Source organism: Patagioenas fasciata, chromosome 10, assembly GCF_037038585.1.
Source record: "Patagioenas fasciata isolate bPatFas1 chromosome 10, bPatFas1.hap1, whole genome shotgun sequence".
Taxonomy (NCBI): Eukaryota; Metazoa; Chordata; class Aves; order Columbiformes; family Columbidae; genus Patagioenas; species Patagioenas fasciata.
Window position 1 is genome coordinate 458,647 of NC_092529.1, and position 26,877 is coordinate 485,523.

The 26,877-nt window shown below is 58.6% G+C and overlaps 1 protein-coding gene across 1 annotated transcript in view; it reads left to right on the forward strand.

Moving 5' to 3' along the window:
• Positions 1-26,877, forward strand: part of PLXND1 (plexin D1) — a 73,842-nt gene that overhangs the window by 18,349 nt on the left and 28,616 nt on the right. The window contains exons 3-19 of the mRNA XM_065845732.2: positions 1,870-2,001; positions 3,482-3,582; positions 4,252-4,381; positions 5,635-5,809; positions 7,251-7,359; positions 8,091-8,193; positions 11,928-12,032; positions 14,063-14,152; positions 15,009-15,102; positions 17,405-17,568; positions 19,279-19,430; positions 19,650-19,749; positions 22,324-22,463; positions 22,925-23,092; positions 24,924-25,014; positions 25,301-25,576; positions 26,394-26,543. Coding sequence (XP_065701804.1) covers positions 1,870-2,001; positions 3,482-3,582; positions 4,252-4,381; positions 5,635-5,809; positions 7,251-7,359; positions 8,091-8,193; positions 11,928-12,032; positions 14,063-14,152; positions 15,009-15,102; positions 17,405-17,568; positions 19,279-19,430; positions 19,650-19,749; positions 22,324-22,463; positions 22,925-23,092; positions 24,924-25,014; positions 25,301-25,576; positions 26,394-26,543 — 2,280 coding nt within the window. The remainder of the gene's footprint in view (positions 1-1,869; positions 2,002-3,481; positions 3,583-4,251; positions 4,382-5,634; positions 5,810-7,250; positions 7,360-8,090; positions 8,194-11,927; positions 12,033-14,062; positions 14,153-15,008; positions 15,103-17,404; positions 17,569-19,278; positions 19,431-19,649; positions 19,750-22,323; positions 22,464-22,924; positions 23,093-24,923; positions 25,015-25,300; positions 25,577-26,393; positions 26,544-26,877) is intronic.

The following is a 26,877-nucleotide window of genomic DNA, read 5'->3' on the forward strand; positions in this document are numbered from 1 at the left end:
GGCTGCTGTGCCCGCGAAGGGGATGGGGACAGAGGGGTCTGTTGGGTGAGTCCCCGCGTGTCCAGGTCTGGCAGTCTGTGGACAAGGTGCTGTGATGGGCTGACCAGGACTTCAGCCCGTCTGCCCTCACTGGTGCAGCCCGTGTCCTCCTGCACACCCGGCTCTGTCCTGGCACAGACCGGTGTTCCCTGCACCAGACCGGTGTTCCCTGCACCAGACCGGTGTTCCCTGCACCGCCGCGGCTCTGTCCTGGCACAGACCGGTGTTCCCTGCACCAGACCGGTGTTCCCTGCACCAGACCGGCGTTCCCTGCACTGCCACGGCTCTGTCCCGGCACAGACCGGCGTTCCCTGCACTGCCACGGCTCTGTCCCGGCACAGACCGGTGTTCCCTGCACCAGACCGGTGTTCCCTGCACCAGACCGGTGTTCCCTGCACCGCCGCGGCTCTGTCCCGGCACAGACCGGTGTTCCCTGCACCAGACCGGTGTTCCCTGCACCGCCGCGGCTCTGTCCCGGCACAGACCGGTGTTCCCTGCACCAGACCGGTGTTCCCTGCACCAGACCGGTGTTCCCTGCACCGCCGCGGCTCTGTCCCGGCACAGACCGGTGTTCCCTGCACCGCCACGGCTCTGTCCCGGCACAGACCGGTGTTCCCTGCACCACCACGGCTCTGTCCTGGCACAGACCGGTGTTCCCTGCACCGCCGCGGCTCTGTCCCGGCACAGACCGGTGTTCCCTGCACTGCCACGGCTCTGTCCCGGCACAGACCGGTGTTCCCTGCACCAGACCGGTGTTCCCTGCACCGCCACGGCTCTGTCCCGGCAGAGACTGTGCAGACTATTGAGCTTCTGGCTAGCCAGCGTTTAAAATGGGGATAATGACAGTTCCCTTCTCTCTCTGCGTGGTAGCTTGCAGTGCTTGCATACAGTTCCTAGCACAGGGAAGGCCTCTGCTTTGAGCTCGTGCTATCTTACTAGGACATGTCGGTGCTGCTGTAGTGTAAGAATTAATTAATCCTATGTTAATTAATTAATCCAGACTTTAGAGAGCAGAGGCATGCTTGGTCCTTACAGTTATTGCCTTCCCTGCTCGTAAGGAGGTAAGAATTTTCCTCGCTCCCTGTCTGTTTTAAGCTGAAAAGTGACTGTCATGCAGAATCGTGTAGCCCTATTGTTATTACCTCTCAGCAATGCCACATTTAATTTGCTGAGTTTTCAAGTCAAATGCCAAGACGTTCTGGGACGTGGGAGGCAGGCTGATGCTTCGCAGCCTCTTCCGGCACCGCCAGCGCTCCAGCTGGGGGTTCATGGGGCAGGGTGGGATCCGGCTCTCGCGGCAGCTGCCGAGGGCTTCTGGAGCTAGCGGGGAGAACAGCTTCTTGTGGCCAGGAATGACAACACATTTTTCAATACGCAGGGAGCAGGGGTGCCGTGTTTTACAGCCCTGGTGCTGATTTTGGCGGCTCTTTGTGAAGCTTTGGGAATGCCGTGTTCTTAGGAGCAAATGCACACGAGTGTGTAACGAGGGCCAAGGGCTGGTGCCACTTACGGGAGGGTGAAGCCAGCGTAACGTGGCCATGGGCCATGGGGAGAGCCGCGGACCAGCGGTGATCCCGGCAGCGCCAAACGGGGGCTTAAAGAGAGGGACCGAGGGCCGGTCCTGCTGAGCCGGGGCTCCTGCGGCGCTCAGCGCTCCCCGGCCTACCAGCCACCTTTTCACCGCAGCTCTGTGTGGGGAGATTTACAGTGCTGGGGAATGCGGAACACAGTGAGATACCACTTTGATTCTAGTTTGTAACTGAGGAAAAATCATCTTCTCCCCGTGGTGTTTGAAAAATGGTCTCAGTGGGTGGCTTCTTGTCGCTACAGATCAATCTGGACAGTACCATGAAGGTTATCAGCAGGAGATCCATCTCGGTGGCGTACGGAGAGCCTGTCCACCCCGTCATGCAGTTCGACCCTTCTGATCCCACCTACCTCTATCTGATGACCTCGTACCAGGTGGGAGCTTCGGCTGCAGCACAGCAGTCCTTGGAGCGTCGCGCGATGGATTTGGTATCAGCACTAAGCTGGGAGTAGGAAGGGCAGGAAAATTTGCTTTGCCATTAATGGGCAGAGCCAGGAAGCTCAGAGGTTTGGCGGGGGTGCTTGGGGGTACCTGTGCCTGTCTGTTCTCCGCCTCGTCAGGCGTTGTTGTCTTTGTGGTGGCCAGCTAAAGGGAGAGTGCGAGGTGTCAAAGGGATCCGCTTACAGGAGTGCAGAAACAAGCAGAGGTTGTTCCTGTATAGGAACCCCCGAATTGCAGTTCTCGGTCTTTAGGGAGGCTTTTAGGAGATGGTACAGACAGAAGATCTGCCTGGCAGCCGTGATCCGGGGGCGGCACGGGGCTGGGGGGGCAGGAACCGGCGCTGGGCAGGTACCGACGGGCCGAGGGGAGCAGAGGAGGCAGGCGGGAGCCGAGCGCTCCAGCGCTGTGCTTTGTCCTGAGTTACATCTTAGTCTGTCAAAACAGGTGCACAGCCACAAATGTTACACGTTGCATTTGTGTTTTCCAAGCCCTCATTCCCTGCAGATTGGCCATTATCGTTTCACAGAACCCCCTGGGACGCCTCTTCAGCCGCCGTCTGGCTGCTGTGCCGTGCACCGCGTTGGGCTCGATCGAGCACCCAGCACAGCACCGGGGAGCCTCCTCTGTCCCCTCTGCCAGGGGCACTCGCCCAGTGGGAGCTCAGGGCTCTCAGCGCCTCCCATTGTCAGTCCCCGCTGTGCCAAACCACTCCGTTTTTCTTCCCAAATGCTTAGAAATTAAGGGAGGAAAAAGCAGAAGCCGACACGCTTTCCTTCCAACTGCTCCTGCTGAGCAAGTCCCCAGGGGTACTTTGATTTCTTTACAAATTAAGGTTTCCAGAGTGGTTTTGCTTTCTGGTCATTTTGTAAATAGCCAGATAGCGTTCAGCTCTGTCTAGAATGGCGCTTTCTGCAGCGAGAGCTTTTCGCAGGGAGGGACAAGCTGTGAGCCCATCTCCCTCTGACACACCCGAGCGGCGCGGTGCCGCTCCCGCAGCCTGGCTGCCGCGGTCCATTGCGGCGGTGCCGGCTGAAAGGGAGCAGCTCAGCGCTGCTGTGTGCGCCGTGGTGACCGCACCGCCGGCAGCAGCCCCGTCCCATGGGCGTCCTTGCGTGCCCAGGTCAGGTGGTGCTGGGCTGTGCGGGGTGCGGGCAGGACACGGGCAGCTGCCTGTGCTGGTCCCTGCGGGCAGGTGGTGCAGAGCACCCGCCTCTGGGGCGGGAGCAGGACGCGGTGCTGGGCCGCTCCTCATCGTCCCTTCGGTGGGCTCGGTGCAGGCTGAGGAGTGAAGCAGCCCCAGAACCGGGTGTCTCGTCAGTAGCCTCGTGCGGCCGTGCCGGCGCGTGGCGGTTGGGTTGGGTGTTTCCGCGGTGGTGTTGGGCATGTGGAAGCAGTTGTGCTGTTGTCGTGCAGATGACGCGGGTGAAGGTGGCTGCCTGCAACCAGTACTCGACGTGCACGGAGTGCCTGGCTGCTGCCGACGCTTACTGCGGGTGGTGCACGATGGAGACCAGGTAGGGCTGGCTGTGTCCTGGGGCGCTTTGCTGTGTCCTTTGGCCCTCAAGCCTGGGCAAGAATTTCTGGTGCCTTTTATATTTCCACACAGTCACACTACCTTTAGTCTTTGTCCGTTTCTTACGAAATATGTACCTTTAAAAACAATTGCATCTGGTCTCAAGTGGTTGGGATGCTCTTCAGAGCCAGGATTCAATTGTGGCTGCATGGTTATGCTGCTGCCAGCGCAAAGGATGTGATGCGGGCACCCAGCCATGGGGCCGAGGGAGCCAGCACCCTGCTAGAGACCATCCTGTGCCGTTGCAATTGGTATTTATGAGTAGGAGACAATCGACACCCAAAGAGGGATTTACAAAATCAGACTCTGCGTTTACAATGGAAGAGGTCAGGCAGAATGTCACCTTCTGGTCCCCGGTGCTGGGCTCAGGCTGGCCTGCTCTCGCTCAGCCCAGGTCCTGGTGCTCCGCTGATGCTGGTGCGAGAACATGCTCTTATCCTGGCAACCAGACGCTTCAAATATAGCAGCAAAGCTTTAGGCTTAGCTGCAGGGATGGAGAAAAAGATGTAGGCACAGGATTTTCTGAGGATCTTCCCTCACAAGGAAGTCGACACTTTTATCACCAGTTTTAAAAATCATCAACCCCGGCTTGATACCCTGTCCGTTGCAGGTGTTCTCTGCAGCACGAGTGCTCCAACTTCACCGGGGCCAACTTCTGGGCCAGTGTGAGCGAGGGGGTGCAGCAGTGCCCGTCCATGACCATCCTGGAGCCCGAGATCAACATCGACAAAGAGAACCCGGTGCGTTGGGCGTGAATACCACATTAGTCCGTGCTGCATCCCGTGGGGTCGTTGTCTGCCCCCGGGGCTGATCCATGTCTGTCCCGTGCTGCAGCACAGCACCTCGCGGCTCTGCTGTGGGCCCAGGGGTGCTGAGCGCTGCCGTGTGGCACCGAGTCGGGCCCAGGGTCTCGGCAGCGCCAGGAGGTGACTCCAGCGCCCGGAGCCGCGGGGCATCGGCCGCTGAGCCTGCGGGTGAGCGGGGCTGCAGAGATCTGCAAGGGTGTAGGATACAGATCAGCCGCAGGCAGCTACATCAGCTCATTTTCTGGCTTCGTATTGTTGCTATTTTTAACAATATTTTAATGATATTTAAAATGTTTTCAGCAAAACGTTGTTTGTTTAAAGACAGAGCCTCTCCCAATGGCAGCAATCCCTCCGTGCCAAAGTTCTCGACCAGCCCCAACATGGGGAAATGGTTGGTGAGCCGGCGGCCGTTGGGCAGATCCCGGCCGGAGCTGGGGGGATCCCACGGGACCCTGGCACCGCTCTGGCTCTGCCACGGGGCCTGGGGTCCCCAGGACATCCCCCCGCTGGCAGGGACAGCCAGCTGAGCACACGCTGGGCGTTTTTCCGAGTCACCCTGCTCAAAACCGTTCCTTTCTGCAGCGCTGCCATCCCTGCCCCGCGGGGGACGGCTGCAAGAAGGAGCCCAGCAGCCGGCCCTGTGTCGGGGGACGCTGGCTGTTCCCCACCCTCCCCACAGGTCCCGCCAGCCCAGCGCCTCCCCAGTCCAGCCCCAGGATGGGCTGGTGCAAACTGGGAGGGTTAGGTGCTCCGAAACAGGAATTAATTGTATTCTGCTCTTCCTCCTCTCTCCCCAGAGCTTCGGGAGGGTCCCTGCCCAGGGGCTGTGGGACAGGGACAGGCAGGGCTCTGTGATGGGCAGGGGGCTCGGGGACAACCCGGGCAGCCGGGGGCTGAGCCTCCGTGTCCTCCTTCCTCCGAGGGTCCCCGCGGAAGCCCCGGGCTGGGATTTGGTGCCAGCCGGTGGCACGGCTGCGGTTGTTGGGGTCCTGGTGCAGAGCTCTGACTGCTAAAGCCAGCGCTTGTGTGCGGGCAGCCTGGGGGAGTCCGAAGGGCACAGGGTGAGAGCGAACGGCTCTCTGGACTCAGTCGGAGCTGCTGGCCTGTGGAAGCTTGTGAAACACTGACACGTTCTAAGTATAATTTTCTGTCATAATAACGGATTTTTTTTTTCTGTCCAAATATAGGCGCTGATAATACAAATAAATGGGACTATCCCAAACCTGAACGGAACGAATATTTCATGTGACTATGGAAATGATATCCACACCATAGCCAGAGTTGCTGGAGATGATGTAAATCAGTTTATTTATTGCAGTTTACTTCCACGCGAGAAATACCCAACATTTGCAGACGACCAAGGTACAGAGGAGAACGAGCTCGGTGCATTCTGACCCCTTCTGTGGACTTCATTTCTCATGGGTTTCTTTTCTTTTTCCAACTGTGCGTGTAGAAAATGCATATGGGGAAAAGAGACCCAAGCTGCTTCTGCTTTATAGGGCATATGACTTCAAAGCGTGGGAGTTCCACCATCTTACCATGAATTGACAGTATTTCAGATCTATCAATTTTAGTTTTAAACACCAGATTTTTAAAGCCAGTTCATGTACTTATTTTTTTAAGATTTATCTGCTTAGAGCTTCTGGTTTAGATTTAATAAGTACTAAAAAAAACCGCTTTAGCCCGGGGAAATAGTGTTGCTGCTTGTATTGATATTTTCAGCACTTCTGTTTAATTTCTCCCCAACCACGCGTGGCCTTTCAGGAGGCTCTGGAGAAGAGCACGGGCGCACCTGGGGCCGCTCAGGAGCTCCTCGTCCTGCTGGTGCGCTAAAGCCAGACCGAGGGTTCTAGTGCCCCCGTTGGCAGTGGGACCAGGGGGTGCCCACGTCTGGGGTGACCAGCAGCGCAGAGCCAGTGGGAGCCCCCGGCGAGCTGGCCAGGAGCACCGGCCGCTTGCCCGGGGCGGTGCCCCGTGTCACAGCTCCTGCCCAGGAGCTCGGTGCCTCATTCCAGCCTCCAGTGCTAAATCTCCATCTCTCGGGCCTGGGTGAATGCCCTATTGAAGATGGTTGACTCCAGTAGGAGAAGAATGAGCCAGTCCTTTTGAAAACCCCACTTTCATGGGCAAGTTTATAAAGCTGCATTGTTTTTCTCCCCAGCTATCCAAAGAATGGGAGATCATTAACTGTTCTGTATTGTTGGTTACAGCAGTGTCCGAATGAATTTCTGGAATCCAACGCTCTGATTTATTGTACATATTCTGAAAGAGGCATTGTCCCTTGTCCCTGGTGCTTATATGGCAAAATTGCAAAGAAAAAGAAATAAAATTCAGCGATTTTGGGGGAGGGGAGGTTAGTGTAGAATGTTGAGTCGCCAAAAAGGGGTTTCCACTCTTCTCTGTGGGTTTGTTGTCATGGGGAAAGTGAGCGGGGTTTTAAAACATGATAACTAACATGTTTTAATTACCACATTTTTTTAAAATATCATTTAGCACCAACTGTAAGCAAAGACAATAATTAACTCTGCTAATTAACACTTGCACAACACGCTGGAATTTTGTGCTGAAAGTCGCAATGTTCCTTTCTGGTGAGGGTGATGTAAAGCGTTGATTTAAGAGGGAAGAGCTGGAAGTCAGAGGGCAAAAGACGAATGGTTCGAGCTCTGCAATGCAGCTCGGAGGAAGCCCTTGAGCAAACAAATCGGATTTAGCCCTCGTTTTCCCAAGGGTCTGTCTTGTCTTCTGAGCGTGAGTGTGAGCGAGAGGCTCTTGCAACCCAATATTCTTTGGCTTGGTTCTCCAGACCACGTGGTCGTCGAAGCTGCTCTCCGGGTCAACAGCAAAAACATTATCCGGGCCAATTTCACCATCTACGATTGCAAAAGGACGGGGAACATTTACCCGAAGAGAGCGTAAGTGGCCCCGGTGTGCCGGGGCGGAGGCGGCCGCGGTGGCACCGGCGGTGGGGCAGGTGGCGCGGGGGTTGCGGGTGACACTGGGGGCGGGTCCCCCCGCACGGGGCTCCCGGGTGCGGCCCCGGCAGCGCGGGGGCCAGGGCAGCGTTTGGCAGGGGCGCCGCGGCTGCTCTGCCAGGGACTCACATGGGAGGGTCCTCGCCGTGTCTGGAGCCATCTGGTCATGTTGGGATTTTTTGAAATATGAATAATATTTTGATATCAAGCTCGTTCTGTTAACCCTTATGCAGCGGAGCCGGCATCCCCAGCGATCCCGGGGGGTCTGCGGGCGGTGAGGGAGGGGCACAGGGGGTCCCATGCGAACCTGGGGGAGAGCCTGCCTGGCTCCACAGGGGGGCAGATGAGGAAAGAGTGTTTTGAGGGAAAAGAGCATTTTTCACACTTTTCGGTAAGCAGGGGAGGGCGGCTCCCTGTGGGCTGGGGCCAGGCGGTGGCACCGAATGCGGTGACACCCTGGAGCTGCCCTGCGGTGGCCCTGGGGATGGTGGCTCTGCTGCATCCCCACCAGCTCCCAGGGAAGGAGGAGAGGGAAACCAGCCCCTGCAACCACGTTTTCTGGGCACTGTTAGAGACTGAGCACCATGTGTAAAGATGGATTGCATGGCTGAGCTGTGGCTGCCCTGAGCAGCTCGAAATCTGCTTTTCTCTCCACACCTTTGCTGTTTCAGGTGCACCAGCTGCCTCTCGACGCGGTGGAAGTGTCACTGGTGTCCCTCCACCTACACCTGCGTGTCCAACCACTCGCAGTGTGCCGATGCGCTGCAGATGAAGGTAAGGCCCGTCAAACCGCCGCCCAGGGAGACCTCCCCGCGTCGCTGCGCTGTACCGGTTGATTGCCCCCTCCCAGGACGGAGGCAGATGTCCCGGGCTCGGCAGCGCTGTCCGGGTGGGTGGGGGACAGCTCTGGTGACCGTGCTGCTCAGTGTCACCAACACGCTGCCTGGCCCTCTGTGGTTGGAAATGCAGCGATACGTGTCTTGTTGCCAAAGGCTGGGCAGATGGCGAGCTGGAGGGTCCCTCTGCCGTGCTGCTCTGCCCGTGCTGTGCTCACAGCGTCCGGCACCATGGCTGAGCCCGGCTGGGACCATCCCACCTCCAGGTCCCCAGGCTGAGCCTCGCTCTGTTTGGTGACCCTGGGTGTCTGCGGCGCTGATGCTCAGGCGGTCTGAGCCGCTGCTCGGCCAGGTCTGGGTCTGCTCCAGCAGCGGTTGGCCCTTGCTGGCCATGGCGGCACGGTCACGGCTTGTACCGGGCTGGGGATGGGGCACCCTTCTCTGCCGGTGTCACACGGGGACACATGCGCAGCAGGTGAGCTGGGCCCATGCCGTGCCTTGCTGCGCTGTGCCGTGCTGTGCCATGCCGTGCCGTAGTGTGCCATGCCGTGCTGTCCCTTGGCTCTCCATCACCTGCCGGGTCTGGAGCGATGCCACTGCTTATCTGCATTCTGGGGCGCCGGGGTCTGAGTTACACGATAAACATAGCAGTGCTCCACAACTCGTTTAGCTTTCACTAGGCTGTTGCGGTATGTTAATAATTTGCTGGAGCACCGCTGCTGGTGCTCATCTAAAGGAGAAAATGGCCCCTTTCCAAATTACAGCTTCTAATAACCCAGAGGCTCAGTGTGTTTCTGCTTCTGAAATTTAAATTGAAGTAAATTTAAATAAAATTGGTTTTTTAGCAATCAATCTGCCGTAGATCCAAGCCAAGCTTTTACACTGTAAATTGAATATCCCTTTGGCACCGGTGCTCTGTTCTCGTCTTGACTCTTCCAGCAGTTCCCTGTGCTCATTACTGGCAGGAGTTTGGCCCCGTGTCACACGTGCCACCCTCTCCCTCCTGGGCTGGCCCTGGCATCTGCGCCCGCTGCGAGCGCCGGGGATGGGGACGGTGCTGGGCCCACCACGTCGCAGCTCCGCGTGGTCGTGTCTCGGGTGGAACCCTGGGCCGCGCTGCCCGTCCCTGCGGGGTGGCAGCGGGTGACAGCTCCCGGCAGCGCTGCTCTGTCCGCTGCCTGGTGCCGGCTGTCCAGACGGGCTGTGCTGTCCTGCGACTGCCCGGGCTGCTCGCACTGGGGGGCTGGCGAGAGCACCGTCCGGTGTCAGAAAGCATCCAGTGTTTTCTCTTGCTGCCTGGATGGGGCTGAGCACTTGAAAACCGGTGGCCGGTCCAGGTGGGGGACACATGTGCCGAGGCTGCATGCTGGGGTCTGCCCTGTGCTGGGACTCGGGGGTGTCAGCCCCGCCAGTGGCACTGGGTGACAGCAGGGGACCGCCACAGGTGGGCCCTGCATCCATCTCTTAATCACGGCTGGTTCGCAGTGTTTCTCATTAAATCTAAAGGAGGAGCTTGGGCTGTGAGAGGACTCCGAAGGTCCCAGGTGGCTGGGTTGATGTTCTCCTTGACAAAGCGCTGCATGGCCTGCAGCTGGGCTGGTGAACACAGAAATTGCCTGGGATGATTTGTCCTTTGCCTTAAGTGCAGCTGCTCTCGAAGGGGAGGGACAGGGCAGGTTTGAGCAGAGAGGTGTGCGCTCCCCGCTCAGCCCGGGTGTCCCTGCCAGACCCTGGCTGGGGAGGTGCTGGGGCAGAGCTGAGAATCGCTTTCTCGCCTCTGTTCTCCAGCTCCAGAGCTGCAGTTCAGCTGGATGCTGCACCTGGTTCGGGCACGTCCCTGGTTTATCTCTGCCTTTCCGAGCTCTTCCCGCTGGTTTCGGTGAGCAGCCAGCAGGACGAGGTGCTGGTAGCCCTGGAAACACGGTGCCTCGTCCTGCGGCGGGAGCGTTCACTAAGAGCACTTGCTGGCGCGGCTGCACCTGAGCGCTGCTCCGCCGGGAAGCCGGAATCGCTCTGGCTTCATCCGCAGCATTTTAAACATTCTGAGCCTTTGCCCGATCCAGACGTGAATGATACAATCAGCTGGAAAGCTCTATTTCTAGCTGCTGATGAACAGCGGGGAAGGGGCTGCGAGACAAGTTAATCAGTCCTCTAAAGTGTATTTACCCAGGAAGCCGTGCCGGCTGCTGGGACATGCAAGGACAAACCAGGCCATAGCAGCTTTTGCATGAATTTTCCGTTGTAGCCCTGCTGGTTTTATTTTAACTCTTTTGATTCTCCTAGAAGAGGCTTGGGACTGAAATCTCTCTCCAGTGCTTTGCTTTGTTTTTTACTTCTCTTATCAGGTACATCTCGTGTTATTTAATCCCCTTGTTTAGGCAGCACCAACTGTGCTTGGTTAAGATGAGTGTCCTGATAGAAATGAAGTGTGTTTTCCGCACTTAAACAGGCACCTCCAGGTGGTTCCCTGACCCCTGCTGGGTCCGGGGAAGGCAGTAGAGAAGCCTCGTGCTCACTGCATGTCCGGCACCGGGACGTGTCCGGCACCGGGACGTGTCCTGCCGGGCGCCGGGAGGGCAGCGGCTCCTCTCACGGGGGCAGCAGCGCTCTCATCAGCACAGTCGGGTGACCCTTGGTGCGAGTGAGAAGCAAACCTTGCCTGCTGCAAATTATTCTGCATAATGGACCAAATATTTTGTTGTCTTTTACCCCAGTGGCTCCACTGTCAAAGGCATTAATCTGGATATACCCTGGGGCAATGGAGAATCTGGGTTCTTTTTTGCTGTAGTTCTGCAGTGTGATTTACATCTCATGAGAGAACAAGATAGGCTTGTCATAGAGACTTGAGTTCTGAGTCAGCTCCAGCATCTGAGCCATCAATTTAAAGTGAGAACAAAAGTAGGGGGACAGATGACCTTTTAAAATCATTTTCAGCTTGGTTTAGGCCTTTCATTCCAGCCGTCCTGCCACCGCAGCTCATTGCACCCTTTGCTGTGCGCACAGCGCCCGTGCTCTGCGGCGGCAGGGGCAGGGGGCTGCTGGCAGCCAGGTCTCTGCGGGGCGCACGCTGCGCTGCGTGAGGCGGGGGTCACGCTGGCACGTCGGCCGCTGGAGGCTGCACAGCCGCCTTGTAGCGTCACTCCAGCCCCGACGTCTCACAAACGTTTGAGTGTGTGTAGTGGGGCAGCTTCCCAGAGTGGCAGCTGAGGAGCGCACACGCGTTTGCTCTGTGCCTGGGAGGACAGTTTTTCCAGTGCCAGAATTTGGAAGCGCAGGCTCGGCCGCCCCGCGGGATGGGAGCTGCCGGGTCGCCGAACTGGGGAGCCGGGCGGGACCTGCCGTGCTGCGTCCTGTGCCCGCTGCGGTGCCGCCCGTGCCTGCGGACGGGCCCCGGCAACCCGGCCACGCGCTGCAGCTGCCTGGGCACCAGCGCAGGGGTTCCGGCAGTGCCGTGCTGGCCTTCCGCTGAGACTCAGGTTCCGTGTGGTGTTACCGCTCTGTGCATCACGGTGCCATCTTGGCATTCACTTTCTTGGGTTACTGTGTGATCTGACTTTACAGATGTACTGAAATTAACCTTATCAAGGGTCCCAATTTGTCATCTTGCCTTGTCAGCGAGGCTGCTCAGCACGCACCCAGCTAACCTCTTTTGTCTTGTTCTGTACCTAACAGAAGAAAATGGACTGTCCGCGAATCGTACCTGCCTCATTGGACCCCATGCCCACAGGAGTGCCTCGGGACATTACGATCTCACTGGCCAACGCCACTTTCTCCAAGGTAAATGAGTTCTGGGGAGCTGGGGAAGCTGCAGCCGAGCCTGGGCAGCCGCGGGACGTTGAGCACGGGCTGGTTTCTGCCTCGGGAGCGGGCGAGGGGGCTGGCCCCGGGTTGCGTTGGCTGAAGGCGCTGGACTGGCAGCAGAGGCTGGTGGAGAGGAGCCACCCCGACCTGAGTGGGGTTGCAAGGCAAAGCTGAGGGACATGCTCTTCGTGTCCCGGTGTTCTCCAGGGATCTCGCACAGCTAGCAATGGGCTTCTGGCATCTGGTGGAAAAAGGAGGTTTATGGACCTTGTAGAACAGTCACTAGAACAAAACGTTTTGTGGAAATAAAACTCCCAGTTTCCTCGTGGTGTTTGCTCCACCGCAGAGCTGCCGGTGTCCCACACCAGGAGGAACCGGAGGAGTTTGAGGCAGGGAAGCTCGGCACTGGGAAAATCTCTGACTAAGCTCTGGTATTTGTAGACAGCTGCCCTGTGTCATTTTGGGTCAGGTCTTCAGTGGGGCCCGGGGGTCCTGGTTCCCCATGGCCCTGCAGAGGGTACTGGGGATGCGGCTCCTCGTTCTGCAGGGAAAGGAGAGGGTTGGAAGCGCCGGAGGAGCTGCCGGATTCTGTGCCGGGGCTGCCGGGCACCGCAGAGGCTCCGCTCCCACCGGGCCCCGGCACGGGAGGACGTGCCCTCCGCAGTCAGCAAACGAGGGCGAGAAGTTGCTTTTCCTCTGCGGGTGCTGGAGGCAGCTGAGGAGGAAGCGGTTCCGCATGTAGGAAATGGAGTCAGCAGGAAAGGGGCCAGGCAGGGCGGCTGCCGGTGCTGGGGGGCGCCCTGGCTGTCCCGCTGCCCCCCACGAGCTGTCCTGGGGCACCCAGCAGGATTTCTTCTCTGTCCTGCTCTTCCTCTTCCTTTCCTCTCCACGGCAGCTCGGAGCACAGGCCACGCGTGTCCCGTGGGGGCTCGGAGCACAGGCCACGCGTGTCCCGTGGGGGCTCGGAGCACAGGCCACGCGTGTCCCAGCACGTGCTGCGGGGCTGCCCGGGCAGGTTCTGGGGCCGGGAGCAGCCGGCGCAGTGGAGCTGCCGGGCACAGGCGATGTGCTGGGGATGCTGGTTCCCCCTCCCACCGTGTTTGTGTTCCCTGAGCCAGCCGCTGCCTGCACCAGCCCCGCTTTCTTTTATCTCTTTTATCAGAGCCATCAGTTCTCAAAGGGTGGTCAGAGCTCAGCAGTGGTGGAGCATCAGCCTGCTCAGAGATAGGATTTGTTCCTGCAGGATGGAGGCACAGCCGTAACGCAGGGCAGGATATCATCCTTGGGTATCAGGAAAACAGCACAGAAGATCCTCCTGTGAACACACTCCCAGCTGGGTCCTCATTTGAATTAGAGAATTGCGCTGTGCAGTTATTGGGAGAAGGAAGGTGGCTTTGAGCCCAAATCATGGGCTTATTTGGTCTGGTTTGGGCAAAGCAGCCTGGGGCCATGTTGGCTCTTGGTTTGCACTGCAGCATGAACTGCAAACACGCCTGGGCCAGAGGAACCCGGGTGCCCACTGGCATGTCGTCCCCTGGGCTGCACGTGCTGTGGGTCGAACGCGTCCCCTGGGCTGCACGTGCTGTGGGTCAGACGCGTCCCCTGGTCTGCACGTGCTGTGGGTCAGATGCGTCCCCTGGGCTGCACGTGCTGTGGGTCAGATGCGTCCCCTGGTCTGCACGTGCCACATGTCCCCGGCTCCTGGAGCAGCTGCCCCGCTCTGGTCGTGACGCTGTGCAGCAGCACGCTGGGTGAGCACAGACAGGGCCCGGCTCCGGGTGTGGTGCTCAGCCTACAGCCGTGATGTGTGTGGGAGTGTAATTGGGCACAGACCCCCGCCTTGCTTACAGTATTGGGTTCTGATCTCCTGTTTGACTTGAAACGCGGCCCAGGTGTTGGTGGCAGGAACAAGGTGAGACGTGGCACCTGCCGTGTGGGTTGGCTGAGATGCAGAACTGCACTTAAACGACTGTTGCAGCTGTTCTGCCCTTGTCTTCCCTCTCCAGGAGACTGCTCTGGAGTGCCATTTTGGGACGGACAGGTCGTTTGAAGCCCGGTGGGTGAACTCCTCCGCCGTGGAATGCATACACGTGCTGGTGAGTCGGGGGAGGCCGCCAGCCCCTGCTCCCCGCAGCGTGGGGCAGGTCCCAGGGCAGGGAGGGTCTTGTCCCCAACCTCCCACCCGGCAGCTGGGACGCCAGCTCCCTCCTCCCCCTCTGCTTCCAGCTGGGAAAAGCATCAGCCGGGCTCTCCCCTCCGGCGCGGGGCTCTGTGCGTGCGCTGGTGCTGGGGGGCGTTCACGGCCCCGGCGCTGCGGCGTCTGCTCCGTGGGATCCGCAGCAGCTCCAGCCCCCGCTCCCCTGGGCTTTGGGACGGAGCTGCGTGTTTACCTTTCCAAATGGGAAGAGTTCAGTTCAGGCAAAAAAAATTGGCCACCTCTCAGTGTTGCTATTTCTGTAGCTTTTATTCTGAGCTGGGAATTGGCCTGAGAAAATGCTCAGCCGCTCACCAAAGAGCCGTGTGTGGTTGCTGGAGGGAAAACCGCACCTCTGAGCTGCAGCAAGCGTTTGGGCCCCCACCGGTGGGAATGCAGCTTGAGAGGAGTGCTCTCCCGTCACGTCACCTGCACGACTGTATCGGGGCCCGGTGCTGGAAGCGCACAGCCTTGCGGGTCTGTTGGTTTTCTGTCCTTTGCACTGGAAGCAGCAGGCGGGCAGGGCTCTGCTCCCACTGCACCGCGCACCGGGCCCCGGGCCCTTCGCTGGGACCTCCGCAAAGTCGTTAAGACAGAAGCGGCCGTCCCTCTCTTACCCGTGCTCGGGAGGAGACCCTGTACCGAGCAGCAGCAGTCAGAGGAGCCTCACGAGGAACGTTCATCTGTGTAGGGTGCATATAGAATCTTGTATTTTACTAAACTTCCTAAGCTTTTTTTAATTTGTTTCTTGTGTGCAGCTCCACACATCGGAAAAGAGCCATCTCTTCCCAGTGAACCTTCAGCTGAAGGACAGACCAGACAGATTTATCGACAGCCCAGAGATGATGACAGGTCTGAGTTGAAAACATTTTTATTCTGCTCTCATCTGGTCAGCTTGAATGACTCTAAAATCCTGGCAAAGTGTATAGATTCAGGAGACAGACCGCGGCTCAGCTGGGCACAGCTTGGTTCGTTCTCTCGGGCGCACGTGAAAAATGCGTGTGCCTGGAGTCGCATGCCTGTGAACAAGTGCCCAGAGGCCAGACGGACGCCCACAGACAGACATCCCCTTGGCACGGAGGAAAGCCAAGCCCTGTCCTTGAGCACAGGCAGCGGCTGAGGTCTCTGGGGCGGGTTGTGCTGGTGCTGTGGGTCACAGCAGAGATGTGGGGTGTCCCGGGGCCCAGGCAGGAGTTCCTTGCAGAGGAGATAAGGGACGAGGGCGGGCTCTGCCCTGAGCTCTCCCAGGAGGTGACATTGAGGCTCAGCGCGCTGTAAAAATTGAGTCTCTTTTTTAACTCCTGTGCTGAGAAATGTGTAAACACATTTCACCCCGGCCCGCTGGTCTCTGGAACAGCGCTCGGATTGCCGGCAAAGCCCTGGCCGCATCAGCGGGCTGAGGCGGGCGAGGAGCAGATGGAGTGCGCTCGGACACGGCGTTTAGACGGGACGGGCCCGAGAGCCAGAGCCTGCGCCGCAGCCACCGCTGCCGGGACTCGCCGTGGCACCCACGCTGCTCCCGCCGGAGGCACCAGCGCTGGGGCTTTTCCTCCTCCACAGGGTCAGCAACCGCAGTAGAAGGAACTGGTTTGCCGTGAAAGCAAATGAACACTAGATGCCCGAGTAAGATTTCCTCTGTCAGAGAGCTGTAAGGGGCAGAGGGATGTCAGCACCATCAGCCACCGACCCAGGGTAAAAAGGTTCCCCCACAGTAAATCCCAGCGTAAAGGAGACTTATCTTGCAATGCATTCCACATTGGTGAAATAACCTCTGAAATAGCAGCGCGGGTGCAGGCATGAGGCACGGCTTCCGTGCAGAGAGAAGAGGGTGGCTGTATTTTGAGAGAGAGAGGTGGGAGATCCGAGCTGAGCACGCTCTGACGAGCGAGCGCGGGCTCCGGGTTCCCAGCGTGGGTGGCGCTGGCAGCGGAAGGAGCGCGGAGCCCCCTCCCGCGCACGCAGAGCTTGCACGCACGGGCTGTGGTTGCATCGATCCGAATGTGCCAGAATATTTGGAGCTCCTGTGGGACCTTGGGCTGCTCCAGCTCCTCCTCGCCTGGAGCAGATTGGTGGAAGCAAAATGAGAGAGGCTGACTTGCAAGCAGAGATCTGCAAGGCCAGTGATAAATGGGTGCATCTTTTATAGTGTCTTTAATGGAATTGCTGTTATTAGTGTTTATTATTTTGGTATTTATTGGCTTTTATCGTGAACTGCATTTTGGTAGTCACGGAAGGAGTCACAGCTCCCTGCTGTTGGGTGGAAACCAAGCAGTGTAACTCACTGGTTGGGCTCCGGCGGTGAAACAAGCTCTTTTTGTGTGGAGGACGGGGGAGCCCCTGGGTGCCCATGGCGTTCTGTGAGCACGGGCACGGGCGGGCTGGTGGAGGCCGAGGGATCTGTTCGCTGCTTATGAAGCACCGTGAGACCCTCCCGCGAACACAAGTGCAAAATGTGGCTGTTTCTTTGTTTTATGTTCTCCTGCAAAGTCTCCTCTGGGGAAAAGGGTGTGAAAACCATGTTTCCTGAGTGTTTGTGGCTGTTTATCTCAGCGGATGCCCACACTCCATCAGCAGAGGCTTAGGCTGGAGAGGAAACGTAACCCAGGGCAGCAGCTAATGAGGAGGTGCAGGAAAATGATGTGGAAGCTGAGCTGAGCAGATCTGAAGGGAGAAGTCAATGGAAGGGGCCCGTGGTCCCCGGGGAAGGAAAGGCACTGTAAACACTGCAAAGCACCACAGCCACCCCATTGCTGTCAGCGTGGAAGCAGCGTTCCTGCCTTGCTAACAGGATGGAGCCAGCTTTGCCAAGCGGCTTCCCATGTGGATGCTGAGAGTTGGAAACATGAAGCATAAATTGACAAAAGGTTCAGAGTTTGGGTGTTGTTTGTTTTTCAAGAGGAAGAAAAAGGAAAAGAAAGTGCTAAATTACATTGCGGTGAGAACGAGCACCCAGTCCTTCTGGGAAATCTTCAGGATGGCAGCCAAGCGCTGCCTCGTCTCGCTGTGTGTGCAAACTGCTCTGCTCGTCCCCTGGGTTTCAGATGTTACTGGGATTAATATAGCCGGGCTGGGGGGCGGGGGTGGGAGTGCCTCCCGCGCAGCAAAGCTCTGGAGTCTGGGCCCAGGAGCTCAGGTCGTGGTCTCTGCGTTGCAGTGGAGGTGTACAACTGCGCCACGGGGAGCGCCGACTGCTCGCAGTGCCTGGGCAGGGAGGACCTGGGGCACCGCTGCGTCTGGAGCGAGAGCGGCTCCAGCTGCCGCCTGCACGGCGAGGGGACCCCGCTCTCCGACGTCTGCCCCGCACCTGAGATCAGGAAGGTGAGACCCCAATGCGACGTGGAGGGTGCTGGTGGCTGGGCAGGGGGCGCGCAGGGCTGGGACCCGCTGCGCTGTCCCCACTGGGGACACAGGAGGGACCACGCTTTGTCCCGGCACGGGACGGGGTCAAGAGCAGTGCTGAATTACTCGCTGACTTTCCATGCTGTTGAGTAACCTGATGCCAAGGACATCTCGCGAGTGACAAGCCCCAATCTGTGTCACGTTAGTGGGGAAAAACAACAGCAGCACAATCAAAATGTCCCAGAGTTCCTGGAGCTGGTAAAAGCGAGAAAGATTTGTAGGGTCGGCTGAAGGACTTATCAGGAATAGTGTTTAATGGAGCATAGCTGAAACGGGAGCGCCAGCCCTATCTCCCGGCACATGTGCTCTGCGGTTCTGCTGAGATTAAGAGTGGCCAAGGGATGTTTTGCCATTATGCATTTTGAAATTAGTTTTATTGAAATCGTAGTTGAATGGATGTTTGTTGGGGGCATTTGGATCTGGGGTTCTGCTTAGAGGTATGGGATGAGCCAAGCAGCAAAGAAAGGATAGAGCGCAAATCTGAGTATGAGCTCCCTGGGAAGGGAGAAGCTGGAGAGGCAGCACAGCCAGTGCGAACACCCAGATCCTCAGGGATGTGGGATTGTGTTCTTAGGGAGGTGAGCAGCCACAGCTGCTCCGAACCCGGGTGCTGCGTGGAGGGATGGTGGGGCGGCAGGATCCCCATCGCCGGCCTCTTCCCTCGTCACCGTGGGAGGGGGTGCTGGCCTGCGAGCCTGCCCTTCCCCACACGCCGACTGTTATCAGCACCTCGCCAGAAAATAATGGAAGGAAGCCACAGTTCAGGTCACAGAGCATCGCAGGACTCTGTCGCTATTTCCTTGGCAAACAGTAGCTGGTAAATCCAAATCCCCTGTACTGACGTGGGCAAAGCAGCATCCGCAGAGCTGTCCTGGAGGGACGCGGCAGGCTAAGAGGGACCAGCCCTGGCTGCCCGGTGCCAGCAGGCACCTCGTGCTGGCTCCGTGTGCCGCTGCCTTTGCCAAGGGAAAAGAACCGTTTCTGGACGGGAGGGGTTTGTCTCACCCGCTGCACAGTGCAGGACCCTGCTCGGGGACACGGCTTGGTGAGCGGTGTCACACCAGCTCCTGTCCCCTGGCAATGGGGGGCAGCTGCCGCTGAAAAACCCGCGGTGCAGAGGATGAACGGGGAGCAGCCGCCTCCTCCCGTGGTGCCGGCCTCGCCCCGTGCCTCAGGGTGCCACAGTGCCGGCCATGCTGGCCGTGCTTCAGGCCTCAGGACGTTCTGTCTTGTTTTGTCCTGAAAGGCCCTGCTGTGTTGGGGACAGCCCTTGGAAACATGGTGCTCAGGCTCTCTGTTCCCGGCACGCTGGATCCCTCCTCTGGGTTCCCATGTCTCCGGGTTGGTCTCTGCCCCAAATCTGTTTGAAACAGAGGTGTGGAAGGCACGATGCTTCACCCCAGATGTGCTTGCAGCTGGAGTAATTGCTGCCCAAACGCAGTGATGGCTTCTCGTGCGCCAAGCTGCAGCGAGGGAGCGTGGCGGTGGGCCCGCCGCGGGGAGCGGGCCTGCGAGGAGCCAGCCTGTCCGCTCCACGGGGACCGCGGGACGCGGGCACGGGCACAGCCTGGGGGATGGAGGCAGGAACCTCCCCGGCGGCTCCCTCCACCCTGTCCCTCGGTGCCGCAGATCGAGCCGCTGCGGGGGCCGCTGGAGGGGGGCACGCTGCTGACCATCCGCGGCAGGAACCTGGGCCGCCGCTTCAGCGACGTGCTGGGCGCCGTCAGGATCGGCAGCGTGCCGTGCGCGCCGCTGCCCCGCCGATACGTCGTCTCCGAGGCGTGAGTGTTGTGCAACCAGGAGGGCCCTGTCCCCGTCCCTGTCCCCGTCCCTGTCCCTGACCCCCATCCCTGTTGCTCTCCCGTTCCGCCTGCCGCGCTGGGTCCCTGGGCAGGGGCACCGGTGGGTGCTGCCCGGCCACCCTGCAGGAGGAGGCCGTGGGCTCTCCCCTCTGCTCCGGCGGGGTGCCACAGCCCCCAACCGCCCTTTGCCATCCGCAGGATCGTGTGCCGGACCGGAGAGGCTCTGGAGGCGTTTTCGGACGTGGTGACAGTCAACGTGAGCCGGGAGGGGAGGTCCCGGGAGCGATACTCCTACGTGGTGAGTGGTGTCCCCGGGTGTGTCTGGCGGTTCTCACACAGACGCTCCTGCCCCCTGCGGAGGAGCCCGCAGCCCGTGCCCCAGTGGCTTCCACAAACCGTCTGCAGCAAAAACCGCCAGGGCCCCGGAGGAGCCGCTGGCGTTTGTTCCTCGCCTGAGCCAGGTCTGGCAAAGCCGAGCGCGAGGGGCAGGGCCGTGGCCGGGAGGCGTCTCCCACCCCTCGCTGCCAGTCCCAGCTCCGGCCGTGGGTTGTCACTTGTCCTGGCTGGATCATTGTTTCTCCTGCTATAAAAAGGAGCTCATTCTTCTTCCTCCTCTTTTGCTGAAGTGCCGTTAACAACCTGTGAGATTTGTTGAGACCTGCAAAGTCTCTGTGCTATGTAAGCTGTGTACTGTGGACTCACATTTTTTAGAACTGATACTTTTTGCTGCAGAGATTGTCTTAGTTTATGCATGAGAATAATGTGTAGGGATTAAATTTGAGCTAACCCTGTGCCATTATACAAAGAAAAGCCCTTTATAGCTTTGTACTGTGCCATCTCACAAAGGTAACTTTCATCTCCATAAACCTAAAAGAAACCCGTGCAGCTCTTCTCTTTCCTGCAAGCACCCTGTTCTCTGGCCAGATGCTATTCAGGGGAGCCCTACGTGTCCAGGGCGAACGAGAGGATGGTGCCAGGGGAGGTTTGAGCCCGCCTCTGTTGCTCGGCGTGCAAGGAAAAGCCCTCTCAGGAAACGCTGTGAAGGCTCAAGCGCTGAGCAGAGCCAGAGGAGCAAGGGCGGTCGCTGAGCCCGCGGCGGGTCTGGCCGCTCCGTGCCGGCGGCTCCCGAGCGGGGCTGTGGCAAAGGCCGGTGGCCTGCAGCAGGAGGGGAGCTCTGTCTGTCTTGGCTGTGTCTCAGCAAAGCCCGAGAAGAGATGAGACCGCGTCCTGCTCTGTGCGCGCGTGTCGGGGAGTGGAGCTGCGCGGCGTGGAGCTGCGCGGCGTGGAGCTGCTGTTCCACACCAAAAGTGGCTTCTGCACCGTTTGCAAGCCAAGCAGCGCCATTCGGTTTTCTCGACTCTCCTCTCACGTGCAGTGATGTGGAGATGAAGCAGACTGCACCATGCAGGGCTGGTCTCGGTGAGACCCGAGCTTGGGCGTTGGTACCAGTTTACCTGAAACAGTCTGAAAGACTTGTAGAACTGCCCTTCCAAAGACAGCCCTTTGTACAATACCAACTCTTATTTGTGTGCTATATCTTTTAAAAGTCCATGTTAGATGTATTTAGAAGAAACGGTATTCAGCTGTAGTTCTGCAGAGGAGGAGGGAGAAACATGATCAGGCGTCGTCTCCAGGACATGATAGCAGGCTAAGGATGAGCTGGATTTGGCAAATGAGCTGAATTTGCAGCAGATGCGATGGAGGCCATCAGTGCTGGCAGCGCACCGAGAGCAGTAGCCCCTGGCTCTTGCTGAGAGGAAGAGCTGGAAGGCTTTGGGGAACATGAATAATCCTCTCCGCTGTTGTTGTAACTGCGGATTTGAATGTGCAGGTCAGGGGCCAAGGGCAGGAGAGAGCTGCCTGCAGACGCTCAGAAATACAAAATAACGAAAATGAATCCTGTGGAAATGGGTAGTGATCAGAAACAACAGAGGAAATGGCTGCAGAGAAATAAAGCGCTCTGAGTGCAGGACAGGGGCAAGGATAGCTATTAATAAGCGTGTTTGTGTGCTGGGATTGACAGCAAAGGGCATCGGCACCAGGCGTGTTCCTCGGGCTGCCTCTGCGCGTTGGCTCCGCAGCCGGGGACGGGCCGTGGCGGTGAGGGGCGCTGGGGCCTCCAGGGTGTGTGCTTGACAGGGAATTGCCAGCTGCCTTTTGGAAGGGCCGCGAACTCAGTGTTTGCTCTGCCCGCCGCGTCCTGTCCAGCCGCACGGTGCCCAGCAGCCTCTCCCGGGGCGCGAGGGTTCGGTGCTGCTTTCAGTATCAAAGCCTTGAGCTCAAGAACCTCAGGAAGGTTTCCAGGGGCTGCAGATGCAGATAACACATGTGCTAATTGCTGCTGAAAATGGCCATGGGCAAAGTAACTTCTCCCTTGGTTTGAGAGATTCAGATGCGAAGCTTCCTCCAGGAGGAGTTTGATATTCAGTTATCCAGACTCGTGTGGCGATTTTCACAGATCGTCGTCCCACGGGGCTTCGTGCGGGTCCGGAAGGGCAGAGGTGGTGGAGCTGGAATGAATGGGAGATTTCCTTTTGTTGGTGAACCCTGAGCTGTCGCCAGCTCTGGACCCTCCATTGGAAATGTCAAGCGACTCCTGGGATCCCGGGCTCCAGTTTGGACTCAGGTCTCATTTATTGCCAGAATTTAGGGACTGCAGAGAGTCACCGAGGTTTTGGATGATCTCACTCTTCAGCACATGTGCCTCTCTCCTTGTTCTGAAACCTTGCCAGCAAAAGTTTTTGCTGTGCTGCTGTTTCAGAGCCTCACAGTGCTGGGTACTTCAATCTACTGAAGCAATTCCCATACACAGTGTGGAGTATCCAAATATGAATTTACCCGACTAGCAAACAGATTTGCCTTTTGTTCTCAGCTTCCCGTGGTGCAGTCCATAGCTCCCCTGAACGGCCCGAAGGCGGGAGGAACCAGGGTGACCATCCGAGGCAGCCGGCTGGACGTCGGCTCCGAGCTCCGTGTCCTTGTCAACGGCTCCAAGCAGTGCACTGACCTCAGGTGGGGCACTCTGGGGTGGCACTGAGCTGGTGACAGGAGCCAGCGCCTTGGGAGGGGTGATATTGTCTCCTGGGAGATCAGGAGGAGATCAAGCGTGAGCTCCGTGCCCAGAGCTGCCGCGGGCAGAGGCACCTGCGCGCCCAGGGCCCCGCTGCTGCAGGAGGAGCCTCTGCTCTGTGTGTTCCCATCGCATCGGCAGGAAGATGTGGGGCCTGCCCTTGTCCTTCGGCTGAACGGGAGGTCAGCCTGGCAGCCCGTGGTGCTGTGTGCTCGGGATTGCTTGTTAGCAGGCAGCGTAATTAATAGGTGATTGATCGGCATGTGACTGGGAGCTCGCTCCTGCCTGTCTCTGCTGAACGCCGTCCAGGGGCTGGGGTCTGGGGGAAGTGGGGCTGGGAGGCCGGGCTGCGGCCGCTCTCCCGGCGCGGTTTCCCGCTGCTGACCTGCCTCTCCCCGCGCAGCCGCAGTGACAGCACCATCACCTGCACCATGCCGGCCGCCGAGCTCACCACGGCCGTGCCGGTCTGCATCCAGTTCGAGAACAAGTCTTGTACCAGCCACAACATCACGTTCAAGTATGAGAAGAACCCGATCATATCAGACATCAACCCCAAAAAGAGCCAGATCAGGTGAGGTCCCTCCCCCAGCAGACACACGAGCCTGCCAGCGTTTGTGGCCTTTGTTGAAATCGGCCTCTGAGCTTTTGCGGAATGCAGAAGGAGCAGTGCTGTCCCATGGGGAGAAAGGGGCTCCCTCGGCCCGGGGAGTCAGGCGCTGCCTTGCGGACCGGAGCCAAAGGGCACTGCAGTGCTCCGGGGTGCCCCAGCACTGGAGTAGAAGAGGTCTCACACACCAGCACTGTCTGTAGCTCATTTCAGTGCATTTAAGACACGAAAAAAGTCAGCATTGGTAACTGTACTGTGTGCACCTGGTGGGTGCTTTAGAGGGGTTCAGGTCAGGGGCTTTATGAGACCCTGAAGACTTTTCGTGGCAGTAAAACTGCTGGAGGATAAGCTGAGATTTGTAATTTTGGATTTCAGCCTTCCCTGAGGTCAAAGTATTTCACGTTCAAAGCGTGTTGCTTTTGATTTCGTGTCTCTGTGTGGAGCTCTCGGGCTCCTGTTCCTCTGGGTGCCCTGGTGAAATCCCACCTTCCTCGCCCTGAGTCTGCAGCACCCAGGGCTCCCCAGGAGCTCTGGGCTCTGGTGCGGTGCTGCAGGAGCCAAAGGCAGCACAGGGACTCGGGGGTCCCGTCGCTGGAGCGGAGCCGTCCCGGCGTCCCCAAGGCCACAGCAGAGGCTGTGGGCAGTTGAAGACAGGGCAGAGCGGTGACTCACAGCGCAGCTCCCCAGGCTGCCGGCTGGGCTGAGCGGCGTCCAACACGCAGACAGCGGGACGATGTCACTGACCATATTCACCAGGGAAACCCCGGGGTATTTCTCCATCACCATACTCAGCTTTCCTAGTTTTTACAGCAGTTTCCAAGTTTCAACCACTGGGAACGTGACAGGCTGCTCGGTGGCTCCTGCAGTCTGGCTGCCCCAGTGCATCGCTGTGCTGTTAACCGTGTGGGGTCAATAACTTGTGTAAAAATGTAGCTGAATCTGATGTGACTTACCATATTGCTAAAATAACCTGTGTAAGCAAAGTTTAAAACAAAACAGCAGTTGTAAACTAGTCTGCGGATTCGACAGGCTCTTTGTTGGAAACTTGGATCGTAAGTACATAGCAGTGTCTACAGCGTTGTAAAAGATTTCAGACAACCTGACTTTCAAGGCCTTGGACCCAAAGTCACTGTCTGGAGTCTTGAGATAATGGGGTTTGTAAGTCCTGAGTGGTGCTGACAGGTGCTCCGCATGCGGTGTGCAGGAAGGGAAGCGCAGGGTCCAGAGCAGACAGGCGGTGCTGTTCTCTGCTCCATGCCCTGCCTAGCAGAGCCATCTCGTTACTGTCCTTAATTGACTGCACATTGAGAGGCCCGTATTGCACATTCCCCAGGCAGCAGATCCAAAACACAAAACAACTTTCACATTCTAATCTGTGTCACAGTGTCTGGGAGGTGCAGGATCCCTGTCAGCCTGAACGGGGTCTCGTCCCTCTCCAGGGCTCCGCGGGGCAGGGACAGGGAACAGCTCCTGGCCCCCGCTTTGTGTGGTCGGAGTGGCCTGGGCGACCTGCTTGGTACCCGTGGGGTGTGGGAGCGCGGGGACAGTTTGTGCTGCTGGAGGAGGCCCCCCCGTTCCAGCACGGCAGCTGCTGCTCCCTCGTCCTGCCCCGGTACCCGGAGCAGCGTGGGTGTGCTGCAGGGGGGAGGAAAGCTTCGGCTGTTGGCCTGCATCTTCTGCTCAAACAGCTGGGAAACACCCTGGTAAACCGGCAGCAGGTGACACCCAGCCGTGGCACCTCGCTGCTCCGTGCTGTCCTCCCCAATCACCTTCTCTTCCTTCCTTCTCCTCAAAGTGGCGGCCGCATCATCACCCTGGAAGGAAGAGGCTTCGAGCTGGTCCAGAACGTGTCCATGGTGGTCCGTGGCATCGGCAGAGAGCAGACGGTGGGTGTCCCTGCGCGGGGTCGCTCGGTAGCTGGGAGCAGGGCTGCGTCCTGTGCCTGAGGGTGTCCAGGGCGTGAAGCAGAGGCCCCAGCCCGTCTTCAGGCTGGGCTGGGAGCGAGGGTGAAGCTGTTCCCATCGTTAGCTCAGCTGAGCGACAGGCTTGTTTGTGCCCACACAGCGGCTGTTGTTGTCAGCCGTGTTTTGGGTGCTGTCAGTGTGCCTGACGGTGCTGCCTGGGGACCCTCAGGGTGTCTTTTCTGACGTGCGTTCCCTCTCCTGTTTCCAGCGCTGTAAGGTTCACAGCGACGCCGTGATCACCTGCCCCTCTCCCGCTGCCTCCAACACCACGGTGGGCAGCAAACCCGCGCCCGTTGACTTCTATCTCAACGGCCGCCGCTACGCAGACGCGCGCCCGGCGCCGGACGAGGAGCTGTACCCCGAGGAGGCCCTGCACCTCAGCAAGTTCAGCATGGAGTACTACGCCGACCCCCAGTTCTCCACGGCCAAGAAGGAGAAGTGGATCAAGCACCACCCTGGCGAGCCCTTAACCCTGGTCATACACGTAAGAGAGTGGCACAGTGACTGGACACAAGTGCGGGAGGGACACGGGGGCGGCTGCAGAGGGGATGCAGGAGCAGGCAGCCCTTGCTCAGGCGCTGTACCTGCACCAGGAGACACAGCCTGACCTGGGGTGCCCTTTGAGCCATCACGGCAGAGCCACGTTTGAAGGACGTAATAGCAAGAAGCTAAATAAAATACTGAACGTATGAAAAAGGACAAGAATGCACTGGCCTGAATTCAAGCAGGTACTCCAGAAGGTCCTGACAATAGATATTTATTCCTGCAGAAGCAGGTCACGCATTCTTCTCTTTTGGCTACTGAATTCAGCTTGGTTAACAAGGAAGTCATGGTAGAGCAGCCCAGTGGCTTGGACAATGCGCAACAGTCACTCAAAGGCCATTGTTCACCGCAGGATATCCTCACGGGCTGCACCGTGCTTGAGGAACACGGCCCCTGCTCTCAGGCTCGCAGCCGCGTCCCCCGGCCGTCTCCTCCGCTGCACATCCTTCCCCTCCCAGGTGTGCGCTCAGATTCTTATCTGCGCTGCACAGCCACGCCAGATCAGAAGCAGATTTTTCCAGGTTCCACGAGGGGCTTGCGCATCCTGTGCCCCATGCAGAGCGAGGAATGGGAAACAGGAAAATGGGGAATGGCCTGGTTCTGGGTTTCCTGCGGAGTCTGGAAAAATGTCCTTGGAGAGGGAGGATGCCCCCAGGTCTGAAAAACAGCAGGGAATACGGAAAGTAAAGCAGGAAAATCTGTTGCAGTTCTGACCGCTGCTCTAAAGACTGACATCCTGGTTCTATTTTTGTCATTAGAAAGAGCCTGACAGCCTGGGCCTGGAAAGCACCGAGTACCAAGTGAAAATTGGCCTAATCTCGTGCGAGATCCAGATAGTTTCGGACAAAGTCATCCACTGCTCTGTTAACGAGTCCCTGAGCACCTCGGAAAGACAGTTGCCCGTGACGGTGAGTGCCAGGAGCCCCCGTGCTGTGAGCGCGGGCAGGACCGTGGCGTGCTCCCCGCAGCCCGCTCCCCACAACCTGCTCCCCGCAGCCCGCAGCCTGCTCCCCGTGGCGTGCTCCCCGCAGCCCACTCCCCGCAGCCCGCTCCCCACAGCCCGGCGGGAGGGCGGACCGGGGATGGACAGGATGGACAGACAGGCTGTGCTCGCGGCTGTCGCCGGCGCGGTGCAGGTGTTGGTGTTGGGGCTGCCCGGTGTCACGGGGGAGCTGCCACGCTCTGTCACAGGCACCGCAGCTGCTGGCGCAGTCACGGTGCTGTGGCTGGGCTTAGAGTCTG